Source organism: Arabidopsis thaliana (genome assembly GCF_000001735.4).
Source record: "Arabidopsis thaliana chromosome 1 sequence".
In the NCBI taxonomy this organism is placed as follows: Eukaryota; Viridiplantae; Streptophyta; class Magnoliopsida; order Brassicales; family Brassicaceae; genus Arabidopsis; species Arabidopsis thaliana.
In genome coordinates this window covers 19,624,075-19,642,336 of record NC_003070.9, presented here as the reverse complement: position 1 = coordinate 19,642,336, position 18,262 = coordinate 19,624,075, and the positions used below count along the sequence as shown (strand labels likewise).

Sequence of the window (18,262 nt, the reverse complement as noted above, 5' to 3'; positions counted from 1 at the left end):
TTACTGTACGTTTTTTTTTTGTCAGCATGATTTTGAAAATAAAGTAAAACAAAGTATGATTCTTAAATAAATAAATTAAAATTTCGTTTGGTGGTTTAATGTTTTGTTTTTTAAAGTTTATAATGTTATATTCAATAATTGGCCAAATCCCAAATTGGCCCAGGGCTTTTACTAAAGGAAAATCGGAAAGGCATTGCCGTCACCGGAGGAGCGCATCTGATACTGGTGACTACCGGAGGCAGAGAACCAGTTTGGAGGTTTAATGTTTTAACATCTAATTTGAGGTTTGATTCTAGAAAATGTGAATTGTGGAGAGAAAAACTTACAAGAATGAATAATAGATCACAGACACTTTACATTTTGTGGTTCTTCATTGAACATTATAAAAAGATCTTAATAGAGAGGAAAGATGTATCACCACTACATTGAAACAACGAGACGACTATATTAAAAGATTCGACACAACCAAATTCACGATCATCGTTAAGAATAAGATCTGGAGTGGTTTTAATTAGTGTTGGCTTTTCAGTGAGAAATGTCACAAAATATTATAGTTCGTCTATGTGGAATTTGTAAAACAAGACCGAATTCAAGTTGTGAAGTAGAAAAGCTGTCCGAATTCAAGTTCTGAAGTAGATAACCGTTGAGAAAATGTTATATTTAGACATTTTCAGACCAAAGTCAAGTTCTGATGTAGATTTAGAGAACACAATGTCTTAAATTTGAGATAAGATAAAAGAGCTAACTAGGGAACACATGTCTAAAAATAACAAGTGGAAATCCAACGGTTGATTACAGAAGAAACAGAAAGGGAACTAGAGTTTACAACACACAAAGACCAAACACAAGCCAACGGTTCAAATGAAAAAGGAGCACCGATAGAAGATGGTCTGCATCCTACAAGAACACTGAATTAAGAAAAAAAAGATTAATTATTCATTAATTGATTCGTCTCCAGATCTGACCCGAATCCGTTTCAATCCTCGACTCGGCCGGTGATATCAGACGCAAGTCGAGAAGCAATGGCGGAGTGATACATTACGTCATGGAACGTGGAAGCTTCTGCGGTTTTCCTCCTCAACTGCTTAGCTTTCTCCTCCGTAAAACAACCGCGACGAAACTTTTGACCCGACCCGGAAATATCGGTTTTATCCGGATTCACGGTGGAGCATGAGCTTTCGATGTTGAGGTAATCTGGATCGGAGGGTAAACCGAAGAGAGGAGCCCACCAAGCAGCAGATTTCTTACGGTTTTGATCCGGGTTAAGGGATCCGGATCCGGAAGATGCTCGGATCGTGGGTAGAGCGGAGCAGGTGATAATCAAAGCCATTGAAAGTGAAAATGTAGATAGAAAAGTAACGTGAAGATTTAGGGATTTAAAGGAAGAAGATTGATGAGAGAATGAGATAGATTTTAGGGTCAAATTTATATGATTAACAAATTGAAAGTGGATATGGTTCGTTGGATATGTAATCAACGTACAAGCTTTTTACTGAATTTTGCTTGTGTAGGGAGATTTAAAGGTGGACACGCATGCATTGGATTGTTAACCTAGGGAGATAGATAAGTCTACACGCTTTTTTTTCTTTGTCAGATTGCAATGTCTTGATATGCACTTTCTCCGAAATACAATTATTTTAAACGTGAAAGAGCCATTTGATTTATGCAATTTGCATACAAAACAATGATATTTTAGAATGGTGACAGTGGTCGGTCGAGAATGATTATGGACAAAATCGTTTTATTTTTTTGGTTTAATCTTCAATATTGCCCAACAAAGCTTGTGAATATTAATTAGAAACTTAAACAAAATAGCAGTTGGATTTTATTGGTTCTTTATATACTTATTTCTAAAAAAATATCAAGATAGATTTTTCTTTGCTTGTATAATTTATCGTTAAAAATGTGATAATTCTTGTAGTTAAGACCACATTTTTTGTTTCTTCCTATAGTTATGATTTTAAAAAATTCCTAGAGTTCAGTAAATTTCATCCAGTTACTGAACCTTAGATTCGCATGTGCGAGTGTCTCACACGTGCCAAGTCAAATCGAAATTGAACAATTCTCCCACAAAGGTGAGTGATAAGCTCGGGACTTATCTCTTAAACTAAACAACGTAAAAACATAAGAAAAACAGAGTAAATAAAGTAATGCGCCGATCGTCGACGGAGAGTATGAGATGAGAAGAGAAATTGATATTGATATTGTTTGATATCTACTGTAGATGATTCGTCTTGACAAAGAGTATAGTGTACTTCGATGTTGCTTTCGGAGATCAGAAACTTAGTTTTGACTTTTTTTTTGTGTTCTCCTTGTATAGGGAAGGAGGCTGCTTGACATCGACCACCCTGAAAGTCCTTTTGGTACAAAGGTTAGTCGATTTGAAGAACATGAGTAAATATAACGGGTTGACTTTATTATCTCAACTGAATTTCACTGTGAAGTTTAAACTTTATCCGTATTCTAAGCATAATGTCAAGTTTACATTTGTTCCATAAATTGACAGTGTACCTAAATCAAGCCTAGCCACACAGAGTCCAGTTAAATTGAATAATTTGAATTAGGAGAATTGGCCTAATCTAGATGTTCAACATGATCTCGGAACAACATGATCAGATCTTCTGATGCTTATTGTCTGGTCATTCTCTTTGAATTGGTTCTGGGTTCTTGCTGGTTTTTGGACCTATTTGGATCAACTTGTATCCTCTGATCTTTAGGTAGTTTTTTTTAGTCCTTTTGTCTAACTTTCTCAACTGAGCTCCAATTAGCATTAGTTCCTGCGGGGTTGAGCATTTCTCTTACAATTAATAATATGGAAGAACTGCCCTGGATGAATCAGTAACTTGATTTTGAACCATTTGTTGTGGTAGGTCATGTAAGCCATTTTTACTATGATACTTGACTGCTGACTCTATGATACATTCATTTGTAGTAATGTTGTTTGAATGGTGTGATTCTGTTACCTAACCATTGATTTCACTGGTCACGACTCCTTATGTTTATTGATGTTGACGAAAATTTCCACAACTCAATTGACTTATTATGTGTCTAATTCAGTCTCTATATGCTAAGATTAATGCAATTTTTTAGGATTGCATACTGTATTATAAGGTATAACATAATCTTGATATATTGGATGTTCTTCGTTTTCTTGTATTACTCTTTCTTTGTGGGCTCTTTGCGAATTGTTTTGGAGCTCTTTGAGTTTACTATTATGAACTTATTTTCGTAACCTCTTGATTTCCAAATTCTATCATCTCCAGGAATCTCCTGCTGTCGTACAGTCCTACTTTGACAAGAGAAATATCGGATGCCGTGGTGGTGAAGGCGGTAAGTTATCATTTTGAGGTCATATTCTTTAATAGATTTTCTTAGTAATTGATTTGATAGCTGCTGGTCGTTGTATCCATTTACCAATCATTTGTTGTGTTCTTATATCTCCTGAAACTGCAGAGGATGGACACGACGTCGTTTGGTTCTGGCTAGATAAAGGAAAGTCATTTGAATGTCCAGTGTGCTCCCAATACTTTGAGGTAAGTTAAACTTGGCTTTCAATACTCTTAATACTTATTAGAATCTAACTAAATTTCATGAGACTATGAGAGCACGAAAATGGTGGAGATTTCAGATTTTATTAACTTGGTTCGACATTGATTATACAGCACGGACCACCAGACGGTCATGGTGACGATGAAGACCACCACCATTGATTCCGGTCTTTTCTTAACGGCGAAATGTTTTCTTCTATTGTAGTGAGTGGAATAAATATTTCTCGTTGGTGAAAACACTTAAATATGTTTTTTTTGATCCTCGAGAAGACACCACCACTTTATTTGCCTCAGGCTCTAACCCTTTTTGCTTTCTTGAGACTTTTGTTTTTATGAATGATTCTCGAGTCAGAATCATTCTTCTTTTTTTGAATTATATAATATATAGTTTTTGGTGTTCACGGTGTGTATGTTTTGTGGTAAAAAGTAAAAGCCTAGAGAATGTTCTTCCCCCCTTTAATCCAAATTGGCTTGTCGTCGATGTCGACGTACCGATTTTTTTCATAAAAGCAATAACCAGCTAACACAACACAGCCGTCATTAGTACGTGTGGCCTCTTACCATATAAATAAATGAAATCACACTTTTAATCAGGAACCTTTAATACCCAAGTCTTGATCGATAAGTTGATGACTTTTAGAAAACATTTGATTTCGGATAACAAAATTTTCAAAATAAGGGAGTAGGAAATAAGGGATATATGTGTGTATAATATAATGGAATAAAAAGAAATCATATATAATTTGAAAACAATAAAATATTGTGCTTGGTGATTTAATAGGCATCGTTCAGAATTTCCAACAACAACAACACCTCTAACATCGCAACGAAGCGAGCAAAGATGCCCCGAACCAAACAAAAAAAGAAGAAACTGGATTTCCAAAATTGGTGAGTACTAACTAAATCAGCATCCATTTTCTTTTTAAAAATTTTATTATAGATTTATAGTAATACCAAAAAAGGAATATGAAGAACAAGAACATACGACGTTTAACATCAAAAGCCGTTTTTATATTCTCCAATACAAAGATGTATTCCTAAAGCTTCTCCCCTATATTTTTTTAACAAATATTTTTCCTTTTCTACGGCTAAAAACAATTGAACATAACCAATGTTTGTAATGGTTAGATTTAGTCGAAGCATGCGACTAGTTTTGGGATCGTATATATTTTGATAAATATATTTCCGTAAACCCACCATATGTATAACGTTTAGACATAAATCAACGTAACCAAATGACCCAATCAAACTCATAATCGTAAAGTCTTTGGCCCTAGACCGAATACTAGTGCCACCATACACTAACATTTTTTGTAATATGGATAGCGTTCATCTGATTTGATTATGTAGAAATATTAGATATATTATGAGATAAAATTATATACTAAAAAGTGAAAAAATATTTGGTAATTCTTTTTTCATTTACAATATCGTTTTATGACACCGTACCGTATGAACCCAAAACAAAACCAAGAAAATATAAAAAATGCTTGAAGAATCAATTCTGCCAAAAATTCGAAAAGTCTAATATCAAAAACAATCTCAAGAAAACGATTGTTGGAGTTTCTATTCCCTTTCTATTTTAGACAAATCACCATACTTCTTTTAAAGATCCACACAGCTTGCTCTCATTACTAAATCTCCTTTTCATACATACTTTCATTTATTTTGTTCATATGAATCTTTTGAAAGTTTTTACTTTAACTCGGTAAGATGTATTGGTCTAATAGCATTGCTACAGACACACATTTGGTTTCTGTGCACAGTGCACTGTGTTTGTTTTACTTAAAGAGTGCTTTAGTATGTTAGAAGAATTCAAATCTTAATCTAATTAAGCTAATGAAATGGGATGATACAGAAGAGTTAGATCACTAGACTACTCTAGATTAATATAGGATTAATATAAAACTTATAGATTATATATTGATTTTTTTGTACGTGCTTAAATAATAATATTCTTTAGCTAAGATTAGTTTTTTTTTTAAATTGGTCTAAAAACTAATTAAGCATAACTATGGTAGGAACTCTAGCTAGCTACCTTACTTTGGTTCACAAACGTCTACTCAATAAAGACAATTGAGCAATGAGACATATACTTCGCATAACACATTAATACTCTTAATTAATGTAAATCACACACTTAAAATTCTTAATTAATCTATCATGTGTCTTAATTAGACACGCAACACACATTTCAAAATTTTATACACAAGCAACGTTTGTAAAATTTATCAGTATGTCTTGTAAAATTTATTTTTTCGATAACTCAGATGATTCTAAAGGCTTCTTAAACCGAAAGACTAATTTGGGACGCGGAGAAACCATGTTAAATTACTCGAACCCCGATAAGCAATACTACTCAAACCAGGTGATGGGAATTAGCTCCATTTACCACTTGACCAAAGCAAGATGGTTTTCTTGTAAATTTTACTTGGTATTTTCATTATTTTTTGTATTTTTCATTTGCTCATATGGATATTAATTTTTCTCAATCCATCACACGTATACATTATTATATCCACTAAGTTTTGAAAAAAATAAATAAATAAATATATATATATATATATATATATATATATTTTCAAATTATTTTAAATAAAATGGATAAACTTTTTTTAAGCATAAAGTTTAGGCTAAATAACGCATAAACTTACAATGGCCTTAATTAGCCTTTTAACCATACGAACAAGCAAACACTATACACCTTTAAATACCATTAACGAGTTAGCATTGTAGTGCCGAAAGCATCTCTTCTCTATTTTCTCAACTTCAATGCAATTTCAACAAAATATAATAAATCATGTTACAATATAATATTATAAAAGTTAAACTCATGGACTTTTCTTATCTCGGCTTATCCTTTACTCCAACTTAAGTTATATTTTTTTCTTAAGATAATGGTGGGGGTATAGAGTTGACTAAAGAAAAATATTCACTGTATACATATAATTAAATTGCAAATTGTTTGACATTCGCTAGAAAATAAACTAATTAATCAGATACCGCCATTGTTTAAGCAAAAGGTTAATGTTATTTTCCACTAGTTTTTGTTCCCTATAAATTAAGTCAACCATTTCCATAATTATTTTCAGGTAACAATTACTCCAAAATGCTACTATCATTCAATGATTCTAAATATGATAGTAGCATTTTGGAGTAATCATTTTCAGACATTTATACGTCAAAAAAATAAATGTAAAAGAGGATTAAAATATGCAATCATTACGTTTATTTATCTAACTTTCTGTTTGATATTTCGATAATTTTTATACACAATTTCATATATGAGTAATTTGCAGTAAAAATGTCACGGTATTTACTTTCAAGTTTGTTTAATTATATAAAAAAAAAGCACACAATTCATTTACGGTTTTACCTTCTTTTTTTATTTTGGCTCTCCTTCAATTTTAGAAAATTTCCTTAATATATATATTTTGGCTCTCTTATAGCTATTTAGAAAAAGTCATTAGTAGAGTAAACAATCACTTTCATTACTATTTCTGATTTTGATAAAAATAAATTCTGGTACTGAACCACCAACTTCAAAGTTTATATCAATCTATAAAATAGAGAAAATGGAAATGATGGGTGATTGGGGCATGAAGAGTGGATACTATATGTGACACATGCATTGTGGTGCATGTGCTCAGACCCACTCACCTTTCCCATTATTCCTTTATCAGGTCACCTCCTTTTATATTTTTGATTTATCAATTCTGAGGAAAGAAAAATTAGATGTGTGATAAATTAATTCTTAGAAAAATCTAAGAGCTAAATTTTACTAGTATTTTAATGTGTTTAAAAGGTTTTCGTTGAGTTATAAAAAGCTAATTTTTATATTACGTTTTACTTTTGCACTTCTTTTCAATTTTCTTTTTAACATCTATTCTTTTTACAAGGTTTAAACTGCAGTTACAGTATAAGATCTTAGCATTAGCGTTTAATTTTTGTATTAAAATTTTAGAAGCATACATTTTTTTAGAAAGATTTTTTGCCTAGGATACGTTAAAGTTTATAGTTCACAATTCTAGAGTTTAGATATTAAAAAAAGTGAATCTTCAAATGAGGAAGATGAATAAAGTTTCTTTAAGGTACACACATTGATTGTTAAAAATTTATGAATTAAAAAAACTTGTGAAAGATTCAGAAAACTAAAGAAAATTTTCAAATTTGTAAGAATTTATTTTATATTATTAGTAACATTGACTTAATTTCCACAGTTTAAACTAATGAAAGTTTATAAAAGCTTCTAAAAAACTCTTTAAAAACTTTCTAAGTGTCAAAACGTTTTAATAGTTTTAATAAATTTATATTTTGTATTACTATAAACTCGTGATGAACATATTCCAAAAGTTTTAATCTAGCATGTGGCCGCTTAATGGTAAAATTTGGTTGTATATTGTAGATGAAAGAAACTATAGTTGTGGATTTATTATTTTAACAAAACGTTGGGTGAAATGGGCTCCTCAGTCCCTGACTCACCGGTACTGGAAAACCCAAAAGATTTGAATCTATTGGTGGGCACTGAGCAATAAGCATTATCAATGGCAAAAAGAACACAGCAATGAACAAAGCGTTGAAATTGATGAAAAAGATTTGTGTCTTTTTCTTCAATATCTTCTTCACCCCACCTGAAAAATCCAGGTTGGTCTCTTGTGTTTTTTTCCACACTTGCCATCATTTCGGTAGATCCAAATCTTTATTATATATCCAAGTACCCTTAGATAAAACAAAACCATTAATTACAAATCCATACTTAGTTTTTGTAGGATTTTCTCACAAAGTAGATTTCGGAGCTTTCTGATCAATGGGTATCAATCAATCATCTAATCTTTTTTATTTTATCTATGATTGAATAATGAAGTTTGTCTTCTTTTACAATTTTGGATTATGCCTTAATGTTTCAGGTAAAAATATGTATAGTATGAGAAAAAGTTATTTGGTGTTTCTTTATTTTTCCCCTCCACCACTCTGCCCACAAGGCATTGATTCTCTCTCTGTTTCTTGTTACCGCTAGCTCTCTGCTGTGGTTTTTTATTTTATTTTTTCCTATATTCCTTGTGTTTCCCAAAAGATTTCTTTCTTTTGTTGTTTAAAGAAAAATACTGAATTTTCTTTTCTTTAATCTTATTTAAGTAATCCTTTTCCATGGATGCTACGTCTATAGTTTCCTCCTTCATTCCCTTTCTAGTAGTTTTGGTTAGCTGTTGTACACATTGAAGCATCCTATAGTGAATGATTCAGATTCACTTCTTTTATTTTATTCCACATTTTCACATCAACCCTTTAATTTTGGTGTATAAATACACATTGCCTTCTCATATTTTTACGATCATCACTTGTTTGTATTTTGAAACTTTGAAAGCTCTTAAGAAGACGAATTACAAAACCTTGAGAGGATTCAATACACTTTCAACAAAAAATGAGTTACTCTCATCAAAGCATGGGTTCTGGTTTGTTTCTTTTCCCCTTCTTGATTGTTCATGTTAATGTTATTTGTACTTGTTATGATCAAATTTTTTTACCGTATGATAATTTAGATAGATTCCACGGATTAATTTGGGTTTTGGCCTGAAGTTTCTTTTGTTATTTGAAAAAATAAAGAAATTCTTTTTGCTTGAAACTTGTTTATGACACTGTATTTGGTAAAATCTTTGAAGGTAGTAGAAATGCAAGGGGATATGAATTTGGAAGGACTTATGTTGTGAGGCCTAAAGGAAAGCATCAAGCCACTCTAGTCTGGCTTCATGGTCTTGGTGACAATGGCTCTAGGTTACACTCTTCACATGGCTCTTTCGATTATTATGCTTTTTTTTTGTGTCTTAAAAGAATCAAACTAACATCTTGAAGCATAAACTCCTCCGTGGTGCTTGCTTTCCTTGTCTTAAGTATAAATATGTTCTAGAAAAACACTTCAACTTTTGCGTGTGTTTATATGGAAGAAAAAAAAGAGTTTTCAAAAGTTGAATTTTGGCATGTTCTCTAATACCAACTTTAGAGAACAAAATGTATGTGTTGCTTCTTTTTTCTCTATTGAAATTTTTGAAGCATCATTTGTAGATAAATGTTGTAGCGCCGCAAATAATTAATTGATATTAACATACTGAACTTTTCCTGTCAAATGTCTTCTCTTATGTGAATATTAAGTTTAGTTCATTAAAGTTTGTAACTAAAAAAAAAAATTGTATATACTTTTGAGGGACCACTAAACTAGCCTCACTTAACTAGTTCTGTTGCTGGTAGACAATTAACAAGACAATTATCTCGTGTCATATAAAAAAGAATATTCCATGTTTTGTGTATTAATCAAAATAAAAATTTGAAACATACATGCGTTTCTCACATTTGTCTCTGTTTTGCCACAGTTCATCTCAGCTCATGGACAGCTTGCATCTTCCAAATGTAAGAATCTATCATACATGTTTTGTTATAAGTCCACCATTAAATGAAAGTGCATCTCTATTGAAGTCTTTAATAAAAACATATGTATGCTATGCACAGATAAAATGGATTTGTCCAACCGCTCCTTCGCGTCCTGTTACAAGTCTTGGTGGATTTACATGCACTGCTTGTAAGATCAGTTCTCTCATTTGAAAACTTCAAGAATCATTCTTTGTTGTCTCTAAAGTAATACTAGAAACTGAATTAACGGTAGTTACGTAATCAGGGTTTGACGTTGGGGAAATTTCTGAAGATGGTCATGATGATTTGGAAGGTTTAGATGCCTCAGCTTCACATATTGCTAACCTTTTGTCCTCTGAACCAGCAGATGGTAAGCCAAAATCATCTTAACTTGAATTTTCGAAAATGTAATATGTATTATCACATCCATCATATCTTTAGCTCAATCATTGACTTGCTCTTCTGATTTTGATAGTTAAAGTAGGCATAGGAGGTTTTAGCATGGGAGCAGCAATATCTCTCTACTCCGCGACTTGTTATGCTCTTGGACGTTATGGAACTGGCCATGCGTATCCTATAAACCTACAAGCTGTTGTAGGACTCAGCGGCTGGCTTCCTGGTTGGAAGTATTACTCTTCAAAACCTCCTGTTATACAAACTTTGTTTCTTTTACTTAATGTTACCTGGTCTTTCTTTCTTTTTTATTTTAACTGATAGAAGGCTAATATAACTTTGTAGGAGCTTAAGGAGCAAAATAGAATGTTCATTTGAGGCTGCAAGGCGTGCTGCATCGTTACCAATTATACTTACACATGGAACTTGTATGTGTACACAAGCTATTTTGTAAAATATATTTTCTATTTTTTTTTCCTTTAGTAATGACTGCACTAAGCTGATCTTATCTGAATTTTTTTTTGTGTGTCACAGCCGATGATGTGGTTCCTTATAGGTTTGGAGAGAAATCTGCGCAGTCTCTTGGCATGGCTGGATTTCGACTAGCCATGTTTAAACCATACGAAGGGTAATAAAACTTCAATGAACGCGAAAATAATTTGATTTAATTATCATTTGTTGGAACATACTTATAAAGAGTTTTGGGTTTATGCCAACGTGCAGACTTGGTCATTATACCGTTCCCAGAGAAATGGATGAGGTCGTTCACTGGCTCACAACGATGCTCGGACTTGAGGGCTCGCGCTAAACTTTACAGACTGCGATGCATGTAGCTATATATGCGATATGTACGACACAAGAACAAATAATAACCGGGAATGAAGAGGAATTGGTGGAGAACAGAAAACTAGTGTAGACTTGAGATAGTAGAATGTATAATGGTTGGGTTTCTTGGGGGTATATATATGTCAAGGTTCGTTATTTTGTTGTATGTTCTTTTGTCCATGTTGGATTCTTGGTCTTGAATAAAAGGGTTTTATATTTATCTTATTTCTTTTTGGAATTCCAATACTTCCTAATTGTTGTAATAAACTGAAAATGCATTTTCAGAAGGTAGAAGACTACCTAGCTGAATATAATTTTTATTTTTGTAATTAAATTTTCAAAAATATCATATATATGAAAGTTGGCTAAGTTTGTAAAATTTTTCTCACATCATCACATAGAAAGATATTTTATTTGCACGCCGTAGAATGAGAAAATTCACCGCATTTCGTATTATTTGGGTAAATTTCAAACCTTAGTTATGATATTAAGAAAACTAGATACGTGCATAGGTTTTAAAATATACATATATTATCTTATTAACTTTTCAAAAAGTTTTTTTTTTTAATTGGTCCAAATTAGGACAAGAAATTTATTATAATTTTACTACTTATTTAGACATCCATGCATTGAGAAAAATATTGATAGTTTACTAATTTATGGATACTTTACTACCAAAGTAATTGTTTTGGTAGTTTTGTATTTCAATAAATAATTAAAAATATATCTAATTAATTACTACTAAAGTTATTCTGTTTTATATTAAATTCTGTCTCCAAAAAAGTTATTAAGATCTGCCATTACAATGAGATGATCTAACTTTTATTAATAAGATTTTTTCATGCATCCAATTTTCAATAGCAAGTTTTTTTTTAATGCACCCAACTTTAATTTTAATAATAAAACTTTTTCTTCTTAACACTTCTTTCATTATAAATCCACAATACCTTCCCCTTACATATTCCATCTCTAGTGCAATCTATAAGTTTTTGAAAGAAATTAATATTCAAAACATGGCTTCTAGTATGTGTTTCCTTGTTGATTGTTCATGCTTTTTTTGTAGTTATGTTATATCTCTGGTTATAATACATTTTTACAATATATACAGGTAGTGGAATTGCATGTTGAAACACTCAAATAGTTTACCCTACAGGAATTCACAAGGCCACTATAGTCTGGCTTCATGACATAGGGCAGAAAGGCATCGAGTAACACCATCACATTGCTTTATTTTGTAAATTTTGCATGATTCATTTTTTGCAGGTATCAAAATAACATATTCTAGTAAGTTATACATATGTTTTGGAAAATCTTCAAACTTAAAGTCTTTCTTAAAAAAAACAAATGGAAGTAAAAAGAAACTGAAAAGTTTTTGAAAGTTGAATTTGGCATGTTCTACAAATATTAATTACACAAATTCTCGATTTGCCTTGGTTGCCCTAATAACGAGTCTTTATATCTCTCACTATATATATGTCTATTCTTTCTGCAGCTCAACTCAGTTTGTACGTAAATTGAATCTTCCAAATGTAAAGATCCATGAACATGTTAATTTTGCCATGAATCTGATGATTTTCGTTTTAGCCAAATGGAAACTTTATTGAAGTTTCTAATACGAAATTTTGATTTCTACGTATAGGTAAAATGGATTTGTCCGGTCGCACCAACACGTCCCGTTACTTCCTGGGGTGGAATTGCAACCACTGCTTGTAAGATATAGTTGGCTTTAAACACTTTTTTTTGTTAAAGAACAGACTATTAATATTGTCTTCTAAAATTATTAATTATATATATATTTTTAAATTATTAATTATTAACATTTGTATTTAAAATCATTTTGATGAATTAGGGTGCGATGTCACAGGAATTTCTGAGAACATGGAAGATGATTTGGTTTCCATAAACTCAATAACTGCATTTGTATTTAGCCTTTTGCTTGACGAACCACAAAATGGTAACCCGTAATGATTAATTATATATACGTCACATCCATAGTTTATAGTATGCATCAAATTTCTCTATCAAATTTGTTAATCCTATTGGCTTGATAGTCATGATAGGAATAGGAGGTATCGGCTTGGGTGCAGCAGTAGCTCTCTACTGTGCGACTATTTATATCTCTGGTAAAAAAATCAGAAACCTAAGTTTTATTGTAGGGATCAACGGCTGGCTTCCTGCTTGGAGGTAGGCTCTTGAAACCCTAATGTCATTTATTAGCTATTACTATTTCAGTATTTCTTAAGGAAACTTAAATTGCAAACCTTTAAAACATGGAAACCTAACTAAATCTTGCAGAAACTTACTTCACAATCTCTCATATGATTATGGGGTCCCAAGTCTTGCTCCATCAGTATCAATCTTACTTACACATGGAACTTGTATGTGTATACATTATCTACTTTACGATTTAGATATCAATTGCGAGATGATGCTGATTCTTGTCTTTTATTTTGTGTGTCACAGCTGATGATATAGTTCCCTTCCCATTCGGACGCAAAAGTTCGGACATTCTTCGCAGGGCTGGATTTCAAGTCACGTTCATACCAAACCAAGGGTCTAAACATGAATTAGCTTCACTTTGTTTTCCGTTAATTACCAATAGATTTTATTGTTCTGAATCTATATTTGGGGTATTCCTTGTGCAGGTATCATCTTCCAATCGTTCCCCAAGTAATCAATGAGGTTCGCTTATGGATCACATCAAAACTCCAACCCTAAAGTCAATGCTCGACACTGCATAGAGAAAGGAATTGGGGAGCAAAACTATCATATAATATATATTTTAAAATATTTTTGTCTTATTATCTCTTTTTCTAGTTCATAATCAATTATATAGGCGATGTCTCTTTGTTAGGAGTCTGAAAAATGTATATATTTCTTCGGTTAATGTTATAATAAATAAAAGATTTACTTAGATCTTAACAGATTTTTTTTTTGTGAAAAGTTTTTTTTTATTAATATTTATTATACATTTGAACTTGAATTATGGCACAGCGATGACATTAACACAAACCATTAGATTACAAATTTTCATGATATTTAATGTTTTGAAAGATTAACAGTATATAACTTGCTTAATCAAACTGAAAATACTTTTCTTAAAAGAAATAGATTCTTGAAGAAAGTAAATCTCATGAGAAGTTTAGATACATTTTACACTCACAAAAAAATAGAAATTGATCTAAGTTTCCCAATTGGTCTATTCATAAAAATGCAATCTTCCTAAGCTAAGATAATAAAAAATATCGACAATAATCCTATAATTGAATATCGACGACGGTTTGTGATTTTCCATAGGTCTCTCGAATGATCAAATGGTCTCTTCCTAGCTCCTTCTTTCGAACATTTTTGGCTTGAACAAAGCTTATAACGCTTGAAAACATCCTAATCCCGCATAAGGATCTAAAACATGTACATAATTTAAGACACGATAGTAAAGAATCAAAGATGGATTCCAACACGACAAATGACTAAAAACAAATACTACACAAGGGAAAAAGATACCAAAAAAAAAACACAAAATCTGAAGAATATAAATTGCCTAAAAGTAATTAAAAAAAACTAATTAATTTTAGATGGAAAGTTGAAACCATACATTATCTAATTTAAAACATTTCTTACTCCTAAATCATCAAAATAAAATAAAATAGCAGGAGTATTTAATAAAAGATTTTACCAATTATAGTTTACAATTATTGGTTTAGTTAGTTGTAGTTGATGATTTTTTATGTAAAAAAGTAACTTTAGTGATATTTTTTTAAGTATGTGTACAGAAACCTTAAATGTAATAAATGGAGTATAAAATAACATATATTGTTTTCATAGAAAATCAAATCATAAATCACAAAATCAAAATAAAATTAAAAAGCTGATGAGACCTTAATGTGATTTAAGTTCTGTCATGTGTCAAACATATAGTTATTAATTTTAAATAAATTTAGGTTAGTATTTATTAAAAACAAAATCCAGTGACTTGGTGGGTTTATTATGTTTATACGTGTATTAATTAAGGTTTTCGACAAACAAAAACAAATACTATAAAATGACAAATTCTGATTTTGTTTTAATAGATTTTTATATCATCTTTTGTTAACATTATCTGAATTAGTTAAGGTGCTATTTAATTTAGGGAAAAGTTTAAAATTAGATAAGAAATATTATATTGTACCAACTACATTTAAACAAAACTAATTAATCATCCAAAGATACAAGTTATAAAACCTTTAATAACAATTTTGATGAAGTGTCAATTATCCTATAGAGGGGGGGGGGGGGGGGGGGGGGGGTTCCCCCTTCGAGTATGATCTATAGATTATTAGATTATGTTACACCCAAATCTGTTTTCTGTTGTTGTGGTTGCGCTTTTCATTTTGTAAGCCAATTAGACAATTACTAAATCAACAAAATATTAGTAATTTTAAAAAATAGATTATGCCTCCATTAATTAAATTGTATTTCACCCAATTAGTATATGATTTTTGCCATCCACCCAACTTTTTAAGGATGAGATTTTGTCAACTTTTAATACTAAGATATTTTATGTCATAAGGCTCCTTTGGTGCTTTAACAAAAAAGAAAGAAAGGAAACACTCATTTCTATTATAAATACACAATACCTTCCCTTGCTTTCTCTTATATCTTTCATCTCTAGTGCAAGTTAAAAACTAGTTCTTCTCACCAAAGCATGGCTTCTAGTATGATTTATTTTCCTTGGTGTAATTGTTTATGTTTCTTCCATAGTTATCTAAGTGTTTGACAATTCTGTAATATGGTTTATGTGTGGAACTCATTAGTGAATTTGCGTATAAATAACTCTTTAAACAGGTAGTAGGAACCAAAGTGGCAGAAAAGTTGGAGAAACTATTTATTACTCTATTCCGCCCACAGGAGTTCATAAAGCCACAATAGTCTGGCTACATGATGTCGGATTCACAGGCCACTGGTAACACTCTCGCGCACATAGTATATATTGTATCTGTTTATTACACACATGATTTGGACGTACTACAACTTTAACTCTTTTCTTGGGTTCTTTTTTTTTTACTAATAATTTGAATCTTGTAGTTCCGCAAATACTTAATTAACCGCTCTATGGTTTTGATCTTTTGTTTGTATATAAATTTTGTAGCGCTGCCAAGAAATGATATTGAGTTCATTTCACTAAAGTTTTATATTTACATTATTATTATTATTACTAAACAAAATGTAATTATTCTCCCTATATATATATATATATGTCTATTATATATGCAGCTCAGTTCCGGCTCTCGAAAGTTTGAGACATCCCAATGTATGGATCTGTTAACATACATGTTTCGCCATGCATGAACTTGATTTCCTTATAGCCAAAATTTAATTTTTTAATTGAAGTTTCTAATCAACATTTATGATTTGGCATAGATAAAATGGATTGTCCCGACTGCTCCTATGCGTCCCGTTACCTCCATAGGCGGGGAGGTAACCACTGCATGTAAGATTAGTTGTTGCTTAAAATTTCAATTGCCAAAAATGATTTGATGTAATAATAGGAATACGAGAACTGAAAACTACTAACATGTTATTTATAAAACCTTTATGATTAATCAGGGTGCGACATGACAAAACCTTCTGAGAACATGCTAGATGATTTTGAAAATTTAAATTATACAAACTCATTTATTACGAGCCTTTTCTCTTCTGAACCAGACCATGGTAATTTCTAAATAATCACTTCTTTTATAAATACACAATTATTTGATTAATATGTTAATTTTGGTTTTGGTAGTTATGAAAGGAGTAGGAGGAATCGGCTTGGGTGCAGCACAAGCTCTATATTATACGAGTTGTTATGCGTTTGGATGGGTTCCCATTAGCCCACAAATTGTTATAAGGATCAATGGTTGGCTTCCTGGCTGGAGGTAGCCTTTTCGAGCTCTTAGTATCACTTTTCACAAATTTTTAAAACTAATAATAATGGAAAACAAAACTCAATCTTGCAGGAGATTAGAATACAATATGTGTAACACTAATTTTGGGACTGCAAATCGTGCTGCAACATCAAATATTTTACTTATGCATGGGACTTGTATGTGAAACAAGTTAAATATAATAGTATTAGATAATAATTGCGATATCATACAAAATAATTAATTCTTTCATATCTTTTTTTGTTATAGCTGATGATGTTATTCCCTCTGCATTTGGATACAAATGTGCTGACTCCCTTCGAATGGCTGGATTTCCAACCTTGTTCAAACAATGCGGAGGGTCTAAACAACGATTACTTTACTTTGTTTTGATTTGATTACAATTTTCATAACACATATTTCTGAATCTGAGTTATACCATGTGTGCAGGGATCATGTAATGAATGAGATCCGTGTTTGGCTCGGAAACCTTGGGCTTTGAGGATATGGTTAAAACATGCATAAAGAAATCAAGAAATTGGGGAGCAAAATTATCGTACAATATATTATAAAATATTTTATTTTAGCTTTTCATTTTTATGTCTATGCTATTCATAATCAATATTTAATGTAATGTTCGTTCGAAAAAAATTATATTTATATGGTCATTTGGTTAAATAAATAAACATGATGATGCGTCGAACTGCTGAATATATATATATATATATATATGTATCATTATAACATATTATTTGAGATTGCAAATAATTACATTTCCTTTATGATGATAACATATTATTTGAGATTGCACACAATTAACATCACAATTCACAATTCTCTCTCTTTTTGGTATACGTTTTCAACATGTATATTTTTCCGTTTTTTTTTTAAATAGCTTATGTATTTCTAAACGCTTTTAAAATATATATATATATATATATATATATATATTAATAAATTCAAATGGGAGAGTTACACACATTAAAAGCTGATGAGAGAGACCTCAATTTAGTTTAAAGGATTAATTGATGACAGGTTCTTTTTCATAAAATGTATTTAAGTTTTCTCATGTGTCAAACTTATAATTATTGATATTAAATCAATTTAGGTTAATATTTCTTGAAAACAAGCAAGTGACTTGGTGGCCTTATTATATTTATATGTGTTTTAATTAATGTTTCCCCAAAAATAAATAAAAATTAACACAAA

The 18,262-nt window shown here is 31.2% G+C and overlaps 3 protein-coding genes and 1 pseudogene across 10 annotated transcripts; 3 read left to right on the top strand and 1 right to left on the bottom strand.

Annotated features, from left to right (window-relative positions):
• Positions 1-671: 671 nt before the first annotated feature.
• On the bottom strand, positions 672-1,812 carry AT1G52720 (uncharacterized protein). Its single transcript, NM_104150.2, has one exon — positions 672-1,438. The coding sequence runs from the start codon at positions 1,328-1,330 to the stop codon at positions 977-979; it is 354 nt and encodes a 117-aa protein (NP_564614.1). The 5' UTR covers positions 1,331-1,438; the 3' UTR covers positions 672-976.
• Positions 1,813-1,824: 12 nt separating this feature from the next.
• Positions 1,825-4,052, top strand: AT1G52710 (Rubredoxin-like superfamily protein). 2 transcript variants are annotated; one of them, NM_001198276.2, is made up of 5 exons: positions 1,825-2,244; positions 2,321-2,371; positions 3,264-3,330; positions 3,454-3,533; positions 3,663-4,052. In NM_001198276.2, exons 1-4 carry the CDS (start codon positions 2,225-2,227, stop codon positions 3,484-3,486), a joined length of 171 nt encoding a protein of 56 aa, NP_001185205.1. In that variant the 5' UTR covers positions 1,825-2,224; the 3' UTR covers positions 3,487-3,533; positions 3,663-4,052. The 2 variants fall into 2 exon arrangements, with proteins under 2 accessions (NP_001185205.1, NP_175680.2); NM_104149.2 differs by having other exon boundaries at positions 2,114-2,251; positions 3,663-4,006.
• Positions 4,053-8,285: 4,233 nt separating this feature from the next.
• Positions 8,286-11,453, top strand: AT1G52700 (alpha/beta-Hydrolases superfamily protein). Of its 6 annotated transcripts, NM_001333558.1 has the most exons (10): positions 8,286-8,359; positions 8,914-9,001; positions 9,209-9,320; positions 9,914-9,950; positions 10,050-10,119; positions 10,216-10,320; positions 10,426-10,576; positions 10,689-10,771; positions 10,878-10,971; positions 11,067-11,422. In NM_001333558.1, the coding sequence occupies exons 2-10, from the start codon at positions 8,971-8,973 to the stop codon at positions 11,149-11,151; spliced, it is 768 nt and encodes a 255-aa protein (NP_001321415.1). In that variant the 5' UTR covers positions 8,286-8,359; positions 8,914-8,970; the 3' UTR covers positions 11,152-11,422. The 6 variants fall into 6 exon arrangements, with proteins under 6 accessions (NP_001321415.1, NP_001321416.1, NP_001319208.1 ...); NM_001333559.1 differs by lacking the exon at positions 8,914-9,001 and having other exon boundaries at positions 11,067-11,386; NM_104148.5 differs by having other exon boundaries at positions 8,298-9,001; positions 11,067-11,453.
• Positions 11,454-15,824: 4,371 nt separating this feature from the next.
• AT1G52696 lies at positions 15,825-17,739 on the top strand (annotated as a pseudogene). The gene is made up of 9 exons: positions 15,825-15,862; positions 15,993-16,110; positions 16,422-16,458; positions 16,569-16,638; positions 16,755-16,859; positions 16,933-17,065; positions 17,147-17,232; positions 17,324-17,414; positions 17,504-17,739.
• Positions 17,740-18,262: the final 523 nt, after the last annotated feature.